The 17,737-nt window shown below is 35.5% G+C and overlaps 1 protein-coding gene across 2 annotated transcripts in view; it reads right to left on the bottom strand.

Annotated features, from left to right (window-relative positions):
* Positions 1-17,737, bottom strand: part of GABRA1 (gamma-aminobutyric acid type A receptor subunit alpha1) — a 65,996-nt gene that overhangs the window by 42,194 nt on the left and 6,065 nt on the right. For both annotated transcript variants that reach the window (XM_047782322.1, XM_047782397.1), the window contains exons 3-4: positions 17,530-17,642; positions 4,860-4,927 (exon numbers count right to left, since the gene is read on the bottom strand). In XM_047782322.1, coding sequence (XP_047638278.1) covers positions 4,860-4,927; positions 17,530-17,642 — 181 coding nt within the window. The remainder of the gene's footprint in view (positions 1-4,859; positions 4,928-17,529; positions 17,643-17,737) is intronic.

Genomic DNA, 17,737 nt, shown 5'->3' with positions numbered 1-17,737 from the left:
TATATTTTCGATGCAACTGACAAGGGCTTAATCTCTAGAATACACAAGCAACCTGTACAACTCAACAGCAAAAAAGCCAACAACCCAATGGAAAAATGGGCAAAAGACCTGAATACCTGAATAGACATTTCTCCAAGGAAGATAGACAGATAGCCAACAAGCACATGAAAAAATGCTCAACATCCCTGATTATTAGAGAAATGCAAATCAAAACTACCACGAGATACCACCTCACACCAGTCAGAATGGCCATCATTAATATGTCCACAAATAACAAATGCTGGAGGGGGTGTGGAGGAAAGGGAACCCTCGTGCACTGTTGGTGGGAATGTAAGCTGGTACAACCACTATGGAGATCAGTATGGAGATGCCTTAGAAATCTATACGTAGAACTACCATATGACCCAGCAATCCCACTCTCGGGCATATATCTGGTCTCTAATATTCTGAGATTGGCCCCTGCAGTATTTCCATAGTAGCAGCAGGCAGCTCCCAGCAGCTACTTGTACAGAATGACTTCTCCCTAATGCTTGAAACCCATTAGCCTTAGATGGTCCAGAGACCCTTCTTCAGGAAGATGTAGCAGGAAAGAGGATAGAGCAGAGCCACAGCATAAGTGTTGCAGATGTAAAGTCTCAATCTTCTTCCTACGACTGAACCATATCAATCTTCTTACCAGGATTGAACTGTTCCTCTGCGCTATGAATGGTCTTGGGTGATTTTCTTACCTTCTCTAAAGTCAGTTGATACACTGGAGATAATAGCAATACTTACTTCACTTGCCTATTGTGAGAAGTGAGTCAACACAAGTGAAGAACTTAACAAGAATGTCTGGGACACAGAAGTTCTCAGTGAACTCTAAAAGTTGTTACTTGTCTCCCATTTTATTTATTTATTTTTTTTAACTAACACAAATTTGTATTAGATTTTTAGGTGGCTGGGAATGAAAAACAAATTTCTTTGAAAGGGTGGTAGGACAGGAAACCTGAAGAAAGTGAGAAAGTGGTCATAACTGAGCAAAACAAAAACAGAAGGCAAAAGAGAAGTGTCCTGAGCAAATAAGAAGCTCTGGTGGATACTTCATTCAGGGTTCCGGGCTTCCGCCCCCACCGCTCAAGTGAAAAGTCTCTCCAAATTACTCCATTCAATGGAGTAGGTCCCTGGAGAATATGAGCCTCATTGTGAAGATGAGGACAAAACATCCGTTTTGTCCCCAAATAAATATTGTACTAAAGTGTTCCGCTTGCACCATTTATTACCATCTGCATGTGCACTGATTTCATACATTTTAAGCACTATGGAAAGCAGGGCTCTGTGATTGTGCTGCCTGGATATTTCTGTCAGAACCTAGTGCCCTGGGAATATGTGATCTGATTGCCAATTAATGGTTTTTAAAATAAAGTAAAGGAGTTGTCCTAATTTTGTTTTCTATTCCAGAAGAAGTCAGATGACTTGGGAGCTGTGGAGTCTCTAAGGACAAAAAGTTCAAGTTGCTACCTAGCTCCTCTGGAAAATGTAGGTAATAATATTTAGCTAAAATATTTAGCATGAGGATTAGATGAAATACAATCTATGAAACCCTTAGTACAATGCCTCACTATTATAAGCATTCAATATGTTGGATATCGTTATGGTTATTATTATTAATTAGATATTTTATTACTTCTCAGTTTAAAAACTACATTTCCTATCTTGAAAAATAGCTTTGTCATTCTGCCTTTTAATTTTTATGGCCTCTACAGCATACTGCTCTTTCTTATGGATAATTCTCTTATACTGTAGTTTAAATGATTAATCTTCTCAAAATATTCAGGTATAATTTTCACTAGTCACTTAGCAAATCAGTTTCAGACCTATGTCTAATTGGATCCTTTGACAGAACAATTCAAATATCATTTTGTTCAAGAGTTTTAGGCAAAATGGTGTATCACTAGTTTAGTCGCTATCCTTTTTTTCTACCTGATATTTGATCAAAAGCCATGTATGAAAAGTAATTCATGATAATTGTAGGGTTAAAGGTGTATCCAAAATCCTAGTCTGCATCTTTTATCTAAGACAAAAACCCCCACATCATTGGGTCTTGGGATTCTACTTAATCTGGATCAATAACTCAAAAGCATGACAAATATTTTTCAAGAGAAAAGTGCTTGATTGCACATGGCTTTATTTGAGCACTACCCCTCAACAACTTCTATTGAATATCTACACTTTGTGAGGCATCATGTAGGTGGTGAAGATAGAGAACAGTCATTTTATTATTATTACTAGGATAAGTAATGTCATTATTGGTGTGTGCTGTTTGTAATGCTTCATCCCCTCTTTTGGTATTTCCATCTCTGAGAAGAGAACTTCACCAGTATAAAACTTCTGAAAGCTCCCTATTCCTTCACACACTTCTATTAGATGAGGGGAGGAAGAAGAAGTAATTTAATTTGACAAGTGAGTTTGGAAGGAGAAAGCCATCTTGCCTACCTGGATCTCTTCCTCTCCTCTTCTCCATTTGGGATGCTGGCTGTGCATAGGAATCCCACATTCTGCTGTGTTGCTCCATGCTAGAAGTTTCACATGGACCATCTCCCCCATAGCAGAGGGAGGCTAACATTGCCTGCTGACTGGGTGGGTTAATATGTCTACTCCTGATGTTTATTGTCTGGAAACCCACTTGTCTACAGATATGAGCCACCTACTGCAATACTATCATGATTAGTAATAAAGATGATATTCTCATTTTCTACATCCCTTACTCTTCAGTCTTATTTCTCAATCAGTTCAGAACTGATGGAGGAAAGAGGGTGTTATTTACTGAGTTCCACAGAACTCAAATTTTAAAAGATAATACAAACTCCTAAACCTTTCATTAAATAGGTAGAAATTCAGTGCTTACTATAAAAGTGCAATGCAGTGATACTGTGAAAGATGTGAAACAAAAATTCCTTTACGTTTTTAAGCATCACTTTAGGAAAATAAGATATTTATATTAGATAAATAATTTTATAAAGCAGGGCTATAGATGAGACCAAAAGCTAAATTGTACTTTACAGTCAATAAATGCAATTAGAATGCAGAAAGGGAAAATTAATTTGTTATTGGATAAATTCAATTTTTTCCATAAAGCTCCTGATTTGAATGATTGTGGAAATACAGAATTTATATAGGTGGAAAATAGATGAAATTTCCATGAAGGGTGTATGGCGTGATAAGGCATTCAGAAGCAAAAGCAATAATAGCTACTATTTATTAAGCACTATTGGTAGACCCTGATTCCCATATCTCATTTAAAATTCCTAACAGTCTTACAAAGATAGGTAATTATAATATATCCACTTTAGAGATTTACAAGCTTGACTGATTTGCCCAAGGTTATACTGCTGTTAGTGATGAATTTGAATTCAGCCAGCCAGAATCCTAGAACCAACCCTGCTAACCCCCAGTGGTATGCCTCACCAAAAGTAAATCCACAATAATGGCTAGCTTTTATATTTTTGTTTCTTACATAGTAATAATGGCTGAAATTTGTTGAGTGCTTATTATATGCCAATAATTTTAGGTGCTTTTCATGTATTAATTCATTTAGTACTTGTGATTAACCCTATGAGGTATTATTACCTCCATTTTATAGATGAAGACACTTAAGGAACTTCCCCAAGGATACACTTTTTTCAATGGAAAAGCCATAATTATAAACCCAGGGACTCTGGTTCAGAAATCTGTATTCTTATCTACCATTCTGCTCTCTCTCATATGCCCCACTGATTCTAATTTGAATAGTCAGTGCATTTCATAACCCATTTTTAGGAGTAAAGTATCCAGTTATCCAAAGCCAGCATTTCCCAATAGTTGACTCATAGAATGTCAACAAGTGTCACTTGAAGGAAAGGGTTCTGGACAAATATGATTGGCAAACACTAGATTAAATGCAGTTAAACAGTTTGTCTTACTTCAGGACTTGTCAGAGCTTTAACCCTGCACTGTGAATTTCCACACTTTGGGTCTAAGTTGATGTCTTCTCTAATTTGTGTTCTTAATCATCTGAGCTACGATGAAACCAGAATACTTTTGCGTTAAGATGGTGTCAACAAAAAGCTGTTTAAAAATTGGTATTTTTAAAATTGCTATTTAATTAATATCTTCAAAATATCTGTAATGGTATGTCTTCATGGCATCTTTATGAATTTTTGCTTATATAGGAACTTGGCTGTTATGAAGTCTGAAATATTATATAATATCTGCAAAGATCTACAGATTTACCAACTCCAGTCAAATAGAAGAGAAAATTTGTGTTAATTCATTTGGTCTAGAAAGTGAGAAAACAGGTATGTATTCATTTTATTCTCACTCTTGTTAATAACAACGATTGTCTTTTTTAGTAAAGCTGGACCTTGTTATTTCAATCCCTGTCTAATTGTGATCAGGTATTCACTCAGCTTTTACACACATTTCTCCTTTTCAACCGAAAATAATTTAGAAATCACAATGTTTATGGCTGTTCTATAACCGTGTTGGCTATTCAGAAACCTAGCATTCTTTAATCAATGGGTCCTCCTAACTAAAGTATATGATAATTCACACTATTTGGCTCAAAGAATAGAAACCAATGCAAAGGAATCATTTCAGGGATGGAACAAAAGAAGACTGTAGTAGTTGATCCCCCCAAATAGGCCTGGTCTGGAATGAAAGTGGGTACTTTCCATTGCATAAATATTACACACACACACACACATATAAAATTGTGTTATGCAGACACAAAGATATAGCCAAGCTATTCCAAGTTGCTTACTAAATACCTAGTGTGTAATTTTTCTTTCAAAAGGTAAATTTAGAAAATGCTCTAGGAAAACCAGAAATGCCAAGTCACTTACCATATCATGGTCTGAAACGGGTCCGAAACTGGTGACGAAGATATCGGTCTTCACTTCGGTTACACGCTCTGATGAAGCAGGAAATTGGGACAGTGAATGTCTATCAACAGCCCTTATTAGATCTCACCACCACACACTCACACCCAAATGGGAAATTCATTGGCTTTGATTAGCTATTTCTAAAATTGGTCCACTGCGTAGTCCTGATAATTTACTGCTTACACATGAAATTTCACAGTTAATATTTTTCAGTGGAGAACAGAGCCTAAATATGCTCCTTTGGGAGACAGATTTCTATGGAGAGGTCAGATAATGCTTAATGAATTCTTCAAGAATGGACACACTTTCTTAAATGATACCAAGACATCTCATATTATAATAAAAATATGTTCGCATATGGGTATGTTTTAACCTTAAATATTCTTAGGCAGCTCACCAGATCCTCCAGGTTTTAAGCTCCTCTTGGGAAGCATATAGCACACCATAACAAGCTTTATTAACTCTTTAATGACTCAAGGCTGTGTTTTATAAATGATTGCTTTCTGGCACTAAACCATAACTGAATTATCCGAATTACTCCCTAGGGAAAAAATCTGACAACCTACATAAGTATCCTCAATTTGGAGTTCCCATCGTGGCTCAGTGGTTAATGAATCCAACTAGGAACCATGAGGTTGCGGGTTCGATCCCTGGCCTTGCTCAGTGGGTTAAGGATCCGGTGTTGTCATGAGCTGTGGTGTAGGTTGAAGACATAGCTCAAATCCTGTGTTACTATGGCTCTGACTGTAGGCCGGCAGCTACAGCTCTGATTGGACCCCTAGCCTGGAAACTTCCCTATGCTGCAGGAGCGGCCCTAGTAAAGGCAGAAAGACAGAAAAAAAAAAGTATCCTCAATTTTGAGGATGAAAAGAACATTATGGAAAAATGAAAGTTCATTTAATAGATACCATTTCAAGCTCACATGATTTTACTTTATTGGTGTCTTAGGCATATACATCAGCCATTAAAAACATATGTATTCTAGTTTAGTGACAACTCCACACAGATATTTTCAAGGAAATGCAATCATAAAGAAAGAAAGAAAAAGAAGAAGGAAGGAAGATGTTGCTTATACAAAAGGAAATACTTTGATGAGAGGAGAAAATGAGAAAGATGACTTTGTAATTTTTAGCTTTGGCTCTGAGAAATAACAGTCCAGTATCTCGAGCATTTCATTTCATTTATCAGGGCCTTTGTATCTTTGGTATAAACATGAAAAAAGTGATGCAATACATGCCGTAACGAATTCTTTTGAAAGTAAAAAATTTTATTCCTTAGCAATTCACTTGTAAACAGTTAATACTTTCAGCATAAATTTGTCTCGAGGAAGTCATATTATACCCATAATGTACCTCAAATGATATAATTTTGAGGCAGAGACAGTCCCCTCGATAACCAATCCAATATTTTTTTGGCTTTTTTCCCCCAACCATTTCATTGGCTCCAAAAAGTTTAAATGAGCCCCTGACATAATTGTGTGGAGTTTACAGTTTTAGTGCTTCCAAATAGAGAACATGGTTTGAGAAAAAGAGAATAGAGTCGTGTTTTTAGAACTCATTTTCAACCTCAGCTTTAACATTCTGCAGCAACTGTATAGCTTGAGAAGGGCAGCTGTCAGCAGTGTCTCAGCTGTATTAACACCTGCCGCTCATACCAGCCTCTCCCCTTCCAGCAGCCATTCCCCAATATATACATCTCTCTCTCTATTGCACACTCATTCTATATTTTTGTCAGAATTAGTCTTTTCTTAGTTTAGATATCTGTTATTTCTTAAGATTCCATCCAGAGCTCACACTCTATTGGAATGTCAGGATGGACTTTCATTTAAAAATAATCAAAAGAAAATATGTTTTCTACTCACAAAAGATAGAATTTATCTTATTAACTGAAAGCATTTTCATCCTTCTCTTTAAAGATTTCCCTTTCTAGGTTAAGCAAAGAGCCTCATTTTGTTTCCATGGTTGAGCTGCACTTCTCCATATCATGAACCCTAAGATTTATGGTGAATATCTTAATGGATTTGCACGACACTTATGGAATTAAACTTATGTTCTTTCTTTCATTTTTGTTTTTATGGTAGAGATCAATCATTAAATGCATACTCATTTGGGAAATATATATGAATCCCTGTCTGAACACTTGCAAGTGCATGGTGGTGTAGGACGGTTCGCTTAGACTCCTTGGTCACTATTATTTATTTCCTGAGAGTGAAGAGGGCATAATTTCTGCACTTTAAGGTAACTCCCCAAGGTACCTAGCTTTACAAAAACTGGCTTATCAGATGTTTTAGAGGCAACCAATCTATTTATCCAGCACGATAAAATGCTCTGAAGAAGTGAACCATTCACTTATCAAATATATGGGCTATTTTCTGCTGCTGTCTTTAGTTTGTCAGTGGATGCTACCATCTGGAACTTGGGTGGAGGAAGGGAAATAAGAGAATCAGAAAAGTAGAACAATCACTTTCTATACTTTCCCTTCTAATTTATTGCCCTTGCCACATACCCAAATAGTTTTCTTTAATTTATCATCAGCTGTTAGTGAGTGTCCAGTGAAACAAGAAGTTTCCATTGCTCTAAGACTCTGCTCATTATGTGTGCCACTGAAAGAGTTGTTTTGGACATTAGCATGCTAATGTCACTAAGAAACCATGTTTTAAATAAATGTGGTCAGCCCCGTGTACCCCCACATTTCCCCAACTTACTTGGGAATGCTACTCTAAAACATTTCAAAAGCTTTCAGGTGAATGTGAGGTCAATATAACATATTATATCATTTATAAAAAAATTTAAATTAAAAAATACATCTTCATAGTACATAGAAACTTCAGAAAAACATTTTAAAAATTTAACTCCCTGGAATATTACCATCCACATAAATCCACTGTTAATATCTTGATATATTCTCTTACATATTTTTCTATTCAAATATAAAATTAAAAATTACACTCAACCACATTCTCACTCAGCCGAGTACAATTTCAGTGACAAAGAATAGGATCCTTTGTCCAAAAGTAGGTCTCTTACTCCAGCTCACCAGGGGAATCCCTTTTGTCATGGGAAGTTATTTGCGCTTTAAGATATAAAGTTTATAAACTGGTGTACAAAGGTTCAAGACAAAGAATTGTTATGAATGGAGATCCCATCGTGGCACAGTGGAAACGAATCGGACTAGGAACCATGAGGTTGCAGGTTCGATCCCTGGTCTCATTCAATGGGTTAAGGATCTGGTGTTGCCATAAGCTGTGGTGTAGGTTGAAGATGCTGCTTGGATCTGGCATTGCTGTAGCGTAGGCCAGTGGCTACAGCTCCGATTAGACCCCCAGCCTGGGAACCTCCATATGCTGTGGATGTGGCCCTAAAAAGACAAATAAAATAAAATAACTGTTGTGAATGAACATCAGCCAAGTTGTAAATATTGCATAGTTAACTTGCTTTTTTGACAAAAAAAATGGTGACTTAAAATCAAGTTCTCTTTTCGTGGACCAGGCTTAAGTGGAAGATGCATTTGGACCTATGTGCTTTAGCTGAGAGCTCAGGAAATTGTTGAGGAACCTTCTTCTTCACAATTCTAGAAAAATGTTATCTCTTTCCTCTCCCTTCTGACCTAAAATCCCCATCGGATGGGGAGATAACATAAGAAAAATTGAAACATTAGCGTTTAAATCATATACTCTAAAGCTAGAGTTTATTGACTTAGCATTAGACTCTAAAGTGTTATTAGAAATACTATAAAGAACTCAAGCCCTTTCTATGGATCACATGAAGAAAAGCCAGGATATTTTTATGCTTCAAAATATTCTATTTAAGAGCATACAGTGTAAGTCAGGGACTTCTAAAGAAATTCATCTAGGAAGATTACATGCCTAGCTGAAGTTAAACATGAATGAACCTCTTAAGTAATGAGGAAATTATCTGCAAATGGAAATCAATTAAAATAACTCAGATAGAGTTCCCGTCTGGCTCGGTGGAAATGAATCTGACTCGTATCCATGAGGATGCAGGTTCTATCACTGGCCTCACTCAGTGGGTTAAGGATCTGACATTGCTGTGAGCTATGGTGTAGGTTGCAGATGCGGCTCACATCCAATGTTGCTGTGGCTGTGGCGTAGGCCGGTGGCTACAGCTCTGATTCGACCCCTACCCTGGGAACCTCCATGTGCCTCAGGTGTGGCCCCAAAAAAGACAAAAAAAAAAAAAAAACCTCAGGAGCAAAAAAAATCTTCAGAGGGCAGATTAATGAGGAAATTTTTTTTCAATCAAATATTTTCATCACAACAATCCTTCTCCGTCCAGTGTAAAAAAAAATCAAGATTCTTTAAAATTAGGATAACTGTATACTCACGGTCAAGTTTTCAAGGAATAAAGATGAAACAGAGCTGTGTAAACTGAGATTATGTGATGATGGTTATTATTACGGTCATTAGGGATATCTTAAGACAGTGCATCCATGTAACTGAAGTTATTGATCAATAAATCAACCAAAATCAGTCTTTAAACAAGCACACCCTTCAAAGATGTTTTACATACAACATATATATTATTTATATAACATATGAGCACACACACACATACACACACAAACACACATACATACGTGTAAACATGTATACACACACCACATTATATCCTCTATGACAGCTAGACAGCAGTAGATCTGCTTTTACTGGGGATTTCCTACAATGTTGATATCCTGCTGATAAGCATTGAAGTAACAGATGTTTTGAAGTGATAATTCAAAAAGATGATTAGTGCTTGAGGCATAAATGAGAAAAGCAGTGCTGTATAGTAAGTAGTAAGCACGTTGGATTAAAAGTCGAAACTCTCTGGATTTTAACTCTGATGTTCCTGAAGAATGAACTGTGTGATTTCAGGTACAATTCTTTAATTTCTCTGAGTCTGTTTTGTCACTTTTTCAATGAAGAAATAATGCACAGTCAACTCCATTGTCTTGGAGTAAGAGTCAAATAAGATATTAATGCCAAAAATAACTGAAATATATTTTCTGGGTACATAAATTTATTCAAAAATATTTATTATTTTCTATGTGCCAGGGAGACACTGTTATGGGTAATGCAATACATTGGTGAATAAAAGAGTAATTGTTCCTGCTCTTCTGTAGCATATCTCATAGTTTAAGGTAAAATATATTATGGGCAAAGGCTTCTTATTGCATCAAAATAAAGGTCAACTGCTCCTATCAGAAGCTCTTTAGGTACTGGCCCCTTTACCTCCAGAGTGCCATCTTGTACCATGATAGAAGCATGGTGTTAGAAGCAGAGGTAAATAGGTAGGTAGGTAGGTAGACAGAATTACAAACATAATTGTGTACAAATACATATGCACAAATTACGCTAATGAATATCAGATCACTATTTTATCAGTTCTGAAATAGCGTCTTTTGAAGAGATGGTATTTTGAACTGCAAGCTAAGAGATAAGAAAAATTCAGGGATGAGCAGATCCAGGGAAAGTCATTTTAAGGAGAAAAAAGAGCAAGACAAAAGATATGAGGCAAGAAGAAATGTGCTTTAAGAAACAGGAAGCCCAGTATCTCTGGAGCTTGGTGATTCTGATTATCATGGTGCAAGACGGCACTCTAGAGGTAAAAGGGGCCAGTACCTAAAGAGCTTCTGATAGGAGCAGGTGACCTTTATTCTGATGCAATAAGAAGCGTTTGGGTGACGACGTGAAATAATGTTACCTGTGGTTTAAGGAGACAGCTGATGCTGTGTGAAGCATGGATTGTCAGAATGACCATAATCAAAAAGAAAATGGAAGAGGGAATCAATAGTGAAGACTTTTAGGTGGTATTTTATTAGTAATGTCTATCACAACAATTTATTGCATTTAGTACTGGCCATATTTTCACTGGAAATGCTTTTTACTGAGGGACTCAGAGTAACATGCACTGACTGGGTCCAGTTCTGTGTACTGATAACTGAGGAAGGAGGTTTATTGCCTCCTTTAAGCTACTTTGCTTCTATCAATTCACAGAGGCAGGTAATTTATGGAGACTAAATGGGCTAACATTAGTCACCATAATAAAGTATTTCTTAAAACCCCACTTCGAAATAGTTCTGTTTGGAAACAAATGATCCTGGGCTCCCTGCATAACCATCCATTTATACTCCTTTCAGTTCTCTGCCAGCCTTCCTGGAGTAGCCGCCTTGCTCCTTCACCTTCATTTCCATTCCCTTAATTCTTTAGAATAGTTGGCAATTTCCCCTAGCTGATAATGTAGAACAACTTAATTTTGGCTCTGTTCAGCTACTAAATCTGGATATGGGATAAAGAATCACACATGAAGGTGTCTAACCAGTACCCGCTCCTTTTGTGTTTTTGGGTTCCACGAACTCAGATGTTACAAGAATCTCCCAGGAAATAAAAATAAAGTTTCTTGGAGCAGACGATTATCTCATCTCCACTGAGAATTTCCTTCCATCCCTCCTTACATCATGGCAGTTTCTATTGGGAGATGGCGAAGCTTTAGACAAGATGTGATTGCTGTGTTGGAGGCATGGGTTTCTTTAGGTCTGTATAAGTCTTGAGCAAAATTGGATAACCTGCAGTAGCTTTGAGGCATCGTACCTCTGTTCCCATTATAGTATTTTTAGTTCTATGAGAAAAATAATACAATAATCTTGGAGGGATAAGGCATTAACTTAGGACTTTTTAAAGTTTTTCAAAAATGGCAGAGCCTGTGACTACTAACAATGAGATTCTTACCTCTGAAACACCACATTATTTTTCAAATAAAGAACTCAGAGTCAAGCTGCAAAAAAAAAAAAAAAAAAAAAATCTACAGAAAAACCAATTAATATGCGATGTTTGTTCTAGAATCAAGATAGGAAATGGAAACTACATAAAAAGGAAATAAGTAACTGTGTAAAGTATCAACTACAGTCCTTTACTAATAACTTTGTCTTTGTAACTTGAGCACAGTTTTAGTGGCTGCATTTTATCTTAGGAAATGCTTGGCACTGATCAGGTAGGTGATTCATATACCACAGGAAAAGATGGAAGCAGAAAGTTTCTAAACATGCTAGAACATTCCTCCGGGCATCTCAGTTGAAATCACTAGTCAAGCTGGTTTTATGAGCTGACTGGATTTCTCAGGCAGTAAAGGTTAAAAGGTGCTCTCTGTTCATTTCAACAGTTCCTCTTGGGTTTTTGGTAACTGCTTTTTCTCTAAAATTCAGCTGAATTATGGAATGTCTAGATATAGTATTTCAGTGGAAATAGATTGCATTATGCCAAAGTCTGAGCATCTGCTCCACTTCTTGCATTAAAAGCATGAAATAAAAGCTTAGAAAATTCAAAAAAGAAAAAAAAAAGAGAGAGAGAGAGAGAGAGCAAATTGAAAAAGAAGAATTCCAGAGCAGAATTTCAAAAGTTAATACACAAAGCCATTATCTGGTAAAGTAAATATCACCACCACAACAAATATGTGATAAATCTAACCTTTTAAAATGTTTTGGGGTACTGTTGATAATTTAGAATCTTTTTATTTTATGGAAAGTCAATACAATATGACTCAAATATCTTGTCCTCTACACTTTGGAAATTCTGTCTTTTTAATACAAATACAAAATGTGTGTTTCAGGTTAGGTGAATATGAATAAAATGGTTGCCTCTGATCTCAGCATCACACAGGATACAAAAACATAATAATAAAAGATCATATGAATATCAGGTATCATATCAGGCAGAACAAAGTGTAATCATAAAATATCAGGTAGAACAAAGTGTAATCACATAAAATTTACAAAGCTGCACAAAATTTCACAAAAGATAATCCAATTTTTGTCCCCACAGCACTCTTAGATTTCTATCTTTTATTATTTCGACGTAAAGAAACATAACCCAAGAGCCCAAGCTAATTTCCCAAGAAGCCAACACCACTTTGCCAGTAGCAACCAACCCAGTCTCCTTGCTTAGTTGGAGATGCTTATATCTTAAAGCTGAGATGTCTTATAATAATTGGACTAAAGGAAATCTAAAAGATCTTATATAGGCATAAGAATCAAATATTGGGAAAATTAAGAATCTAAGGAGTAAGTCAGCTTTGAGACATATATTGCTTGCTAAATAAAATGTTAGTGCTAAAATAACTTGAGAAAAGATCCCAGCTACATTCCAGTTATAACTACTCATCTAACTGATACCTTCAAGGAAGTTAAAAGTAAAACAAAATCCCCCCAATTCTATAACATGCATTGGAAAAAGAAGAAACTCGTAATTAAATATATGTGAAGGGTATGGTAGGAATACGTAAAGCTCATTCTCTACCTACATTCCTACCTGCTTATTCACTATTTACTTCTCCTTCCGTTTATCACAGGATGAGTACACATGAATACTCTTTCAAAGGAAAGACAGATGAATACAGATAATGGGGCAGAGGGGAAGGGAATGATGTCTCTGGAAAGGCATTACTTCTCAAAACTATGAAAACTTGCTTCAGAGTGCAGTTTTAGATCTATGTTTATGGATTGTTTCTCTCCTCCCCTTTTCCTGGAGTTCACAGGCAGCCAACGTGATGGTGGCTGAAATTTTACCCAGATAGGTGCAGTTCTTGGGCAGTCTCATTTAATTTTTTAGGAAGCTGGAGGAAATTCAGGCTTCTTTAGTTTATTAGAATCATAGTCAATAAGGAGAAATCCTGAGGAAATGGATTTTCTCAGAAAGTGTTTGGTTTGGTCTTGATGTAAAATGAAAAGAGGAATCTTGATTAATCAAGGAACACCTGAGCCTGCCCATCCCCATAAAACAGATCCCTCTCCTTTAGCATTTTCTCTCTGCTGCTCTCGTTCACATTCTCCAGCCCTCTCACTTTTCTCTGTTCTTTCTCCTTATTTTCAATACCTTCTTTTGCTTTCCTCTCATCTCTTTTTCTTATCTGGCTATTATTTTCTGGATTTTACCTTCTCCCTTCTCTTAAGTAATTTATTCTTCTATTCTGACCATGTTTTAAGCAAAAGCCTTTCAAAAATGTTCTTCAGCCCCTGGTTGCAAGGAAGAGGCACACCTTGCCCTCACAGAAAGAGACATTAAAGGAGAATGAATTCAACAATCACTGACAATTTTGACTTGTATTTTCTGGCTATTGACTATTTCAATTCAAGTCTACTTACAGGGTTTCTTCATTAATTTTGTACTTAAAAATATGAATATGCCAACATACTTTTTTCTTTACATTCCTGAATAGAGTATATATTAGGATTCTACACATTCTATCCTTCTTAGTGCTTTTACATCAGTTAAAACAATGTCCTTTCCGGGATATCTCTCTTGATGTTGCACTTTTTGTTCCAGAATTGCTCTTGATCCTGAAATGGCAGCCTTTTAAAATAGGGTTACAATATCTGCAGACTGATTTCTATCACCTGGATGAACTACGCTATATATTTGTTTCATAGTTATTGAATCCGAGATGTATATCCCAAAGAGCAGTGTTACACCTTTGGATCCAGTGTGTGTTTCTGAAAAACAGGTCACATACCAGAGTTTCTTACATTGGTCTCAAGTCTCAGCTTATCACATTTCAGTATTTTTGGGGACATTCAGAACAAAATATCCCTGCCTTCTGCACAGTGTTGTTATATTTATAAAGCCATACTTTTATCATAATACAGAAAAGAATGGTCTCTTTTCTCTTGCAAAAGAAAATTATCCCAGCTGTGATCATGAACCTACCAAGAGGAAATTTTTACTCCCTTAACAGCTAATGATAATCTTTCAAGTATTTCCTCTACATAGTTTTTGCTTCTGAAAGAAAATGGATCATGGAAAAAAATCCATTTTTATAATGGTCAAATTATAAAATGGGAATGCATGTCATACTTGGCTTAGCAGAAATCTTTGGTACAAAAATGAAATTAAATAATTCAGCTTTATATGTATGTGTGTGTATATGTATATATATATATATATACATATACACACACAATAATTTCAATTTATAGCATCCCAAAATCATGGTATTAACATTTTTCTCTAATTCTGTAGTTGCTTAAGTTTTATAAAATATCTAAAAACTGAGCTTAATATTTTAAGGTATAGTTTTCTAAAGGCAGATAAACATCCTCAAAACATACTTAAACATATTATTGACTTCGGATATACATGTAATAAACGCATGCCTTTATATCCCTTAAGACTGAAAAGGCAATCCAAAAAAATGACAAAAATTAAATTAGTATTAAGGCTTTTTCATTAATTTCAAATCCATCAGATTTAATTGATACATAATATATAAATAGAGGAAAATATCTGAGTTACTTTTTAATTTGTTTTCATGTCTATCATAACCTCAGAAATCACTGTTGCTAGTAATCGTAAATACCCAAAAAACATCTTTAACAAAGGTTAAAGCAGATCCATTCTTTTTATTTTTCCCAAGCCCTTGAATTCTCTATTACTGTATCATATTATATCCATTTCAACCAAAATTAATAGATTTTGTCTATATTTAGCCAATGACTATTTCTGTTCTTTAAATACATGTTTGTTTTTGTTATTTTGAGGAGATTAAGTAGATAATGAAGTAGGTTCCACCAAAATTGCAGCTTGAATTAATGTAGTTGTTTCTGTTAATAAATTTACCCTTATCTTGAATCTTACAAATTAGCTTTTCAACCCATTCTTAGTCTATATTATACATCTTCAAGGTGTGTGACTCTCCAAGACCTAGGTATGCATATGAGGAGTAGGAGAAATGCTTCCTGCTTACACTGTATTTGATTAAATAATTAATATACACATTTATTAAAGAGTTATTATACATAATTAACCGTACATGAGCAGTCATGGGCTTGTTATTTGTACTCCGAAAAACAATACAGCTACATAGCTGATTATTAGAGAAGGGGTGTGTGTATGTGTGTGTGTGCGCGAGTATGTGTGAAATTGTTTAGCAAACTGAAAATCATGCATAGAACTTATAGAGGATGCTCATATTCACGTGTTAGAGTATTAAATGGGATTTCCTGAACTAGAATGAAGACAATGTTTTCTAGGTGTATTAAAATTTATACTGGTTTTTTAAGGATTGATACCTTGGAGCAGGAAGCAGAAATAGTAAAGAAATCAGATGCATATGCCCACCAGAACTTTAAAAAGTCTTGCTTTTTTAAAGTTATTATCATTACCCTTTCTCCTTTTTGTAACCCCTCCCATTCCGGCAGTCTTTGTAATTTACTTCAAATTTTATGAACCAAGAACAATTTTCCTGAAACTGCTCCAGATGTTTAGATATACACAGACTTTCCATTAATATATCACATACATGTTTATTCACTCCATTTTGTGACCGATGCATTTTGTTCCGTAAGATTCGTATTCAAACAACTGAGTAAAGGGAAACTAAGTGGAATACAAAGCTGAATGAATGTTTGAGAGGGATAAAAAGGACACCAGGCAAGACCTTTGACATATATCTGAGTTGTCGTCTATGACAAAGGAGTCTCCCTTAAACCTCTGAGACACTAAGGGCATTTGGCAGCGTCAAAACAGACCCACAATCCATATTTGTGTGATTATACCTCCCAAAGTATTAAAAGAAATACTAAATCCACGTTATCATTTGGTTTTAAAATGAAAAATTGAACTCAAGTTTCTTATTCTTTTCATCTCTTTGCTGTTGAGGTAAAGAAGAGATGGAATTTTAGTATTGTCATTTAATTGTAATTTAAGTGTTGCTATTAAAGAGTTTAAGCAAATATTCTAGAGAAAGTGAAGCATAAGTTATAGGTGGGAGTCAGAGATTCTAACCTTGGTTTCTTATGTGACTTTGAACAATAATTTACTTCCTAATTCACTTGTTTTACCTGAGATCAATATTTTGTTTTGATTTCATTAGTCTTTGTCTAACTAAATAAGGTAGGTTGATTAGCTTATTCAAAGGTTATTCAAATAAGTGTGTAATGTCATGCACTATTTACTCCTATTGTTATAAATACTGTACTATTAAGTGCTATCTTCATGAATAGAAATTCATTAGTAAAGCCAATTAATTGGAAAATCATAAAAACCCATTTTTTTTTCCCTATGGAAAATTAGAGCTTAAATTAAAGGCATAGTCAAAAAACAAACAAACAAAAAAACCCAAAAAAACAAAAAACAAAAACAAAAACAAAAACAAAGCACTACCATCTATCTCATTCACCTTTTATCCCAGAGGTGGGGATAATTGACACAGGACAGTGGATCGATATGTAATATTCCAAAACAAATATTTAGAGCAATAGAGTCAGAGATATTCTATTTGAATTCAATGCAGACTTAGCAATGCCGAATGAAGTAGAGATGCAGGCTCTGGACTGGAAGGGAAAATGTTACCCCACTTTTCCTCTTGTAAAAGCAGATCATTCATGGAAAAATTATGATTGTCAAGTACATGTAAATTTCTTTCATCTTATGAGAAGTCTGAATCTGCCTTTTACTACATACAGGTATGTACATGGAACTGTCATGGAAAATTGAATTAACATTGAGCAATCTCGTAAAAATAGGGTAAGTCCTTAAGCCACATGCTGTCATTCTTATTACTTTCATGTAGAGGGGAGCAATGTTTTAATAGTAAAGGTTTAATACTGTTCTCTAAAATAAAAACATGTTAAAACTACCCACCTCCTAATCCTGGTCTTAGGCGATTGTCATAACCATCCAGGAGTCGGTCCAAAATCCTGGTGAAGACAGTGGTGTTGTCTTTAAGTTCATCCTGTAATGAGGGTTGTCCATAGCTGAAAATAAACATAAAGGGAGGCAATATCTAAATTATACATTTCTACTAAAATCTTTTTTCAATTAAAGTCTTCCTCCAGTTTTCCTACTTCCT

This window comes from Phacochoerus africanus, chromosome 1, assembly GCF_016906955.1.
Source record: "Phacochoerus africanus isolate WHEZ1 chromosome 1, ROS_Pafr_v1, whole genome shotgun sequence".
Classification (NCBI taxonomy): Eukaryota; Metazoa; Chordata; class Mammalia; order Artiodactyla; family Suidae; genus Phacochoerus; species Phacochoerus africanus.
The sequence above is the reverse complement of the archived record's forward strand: the minus strand, read 5'-3'. Positions and strand labels throughout refer to the sequence as shown.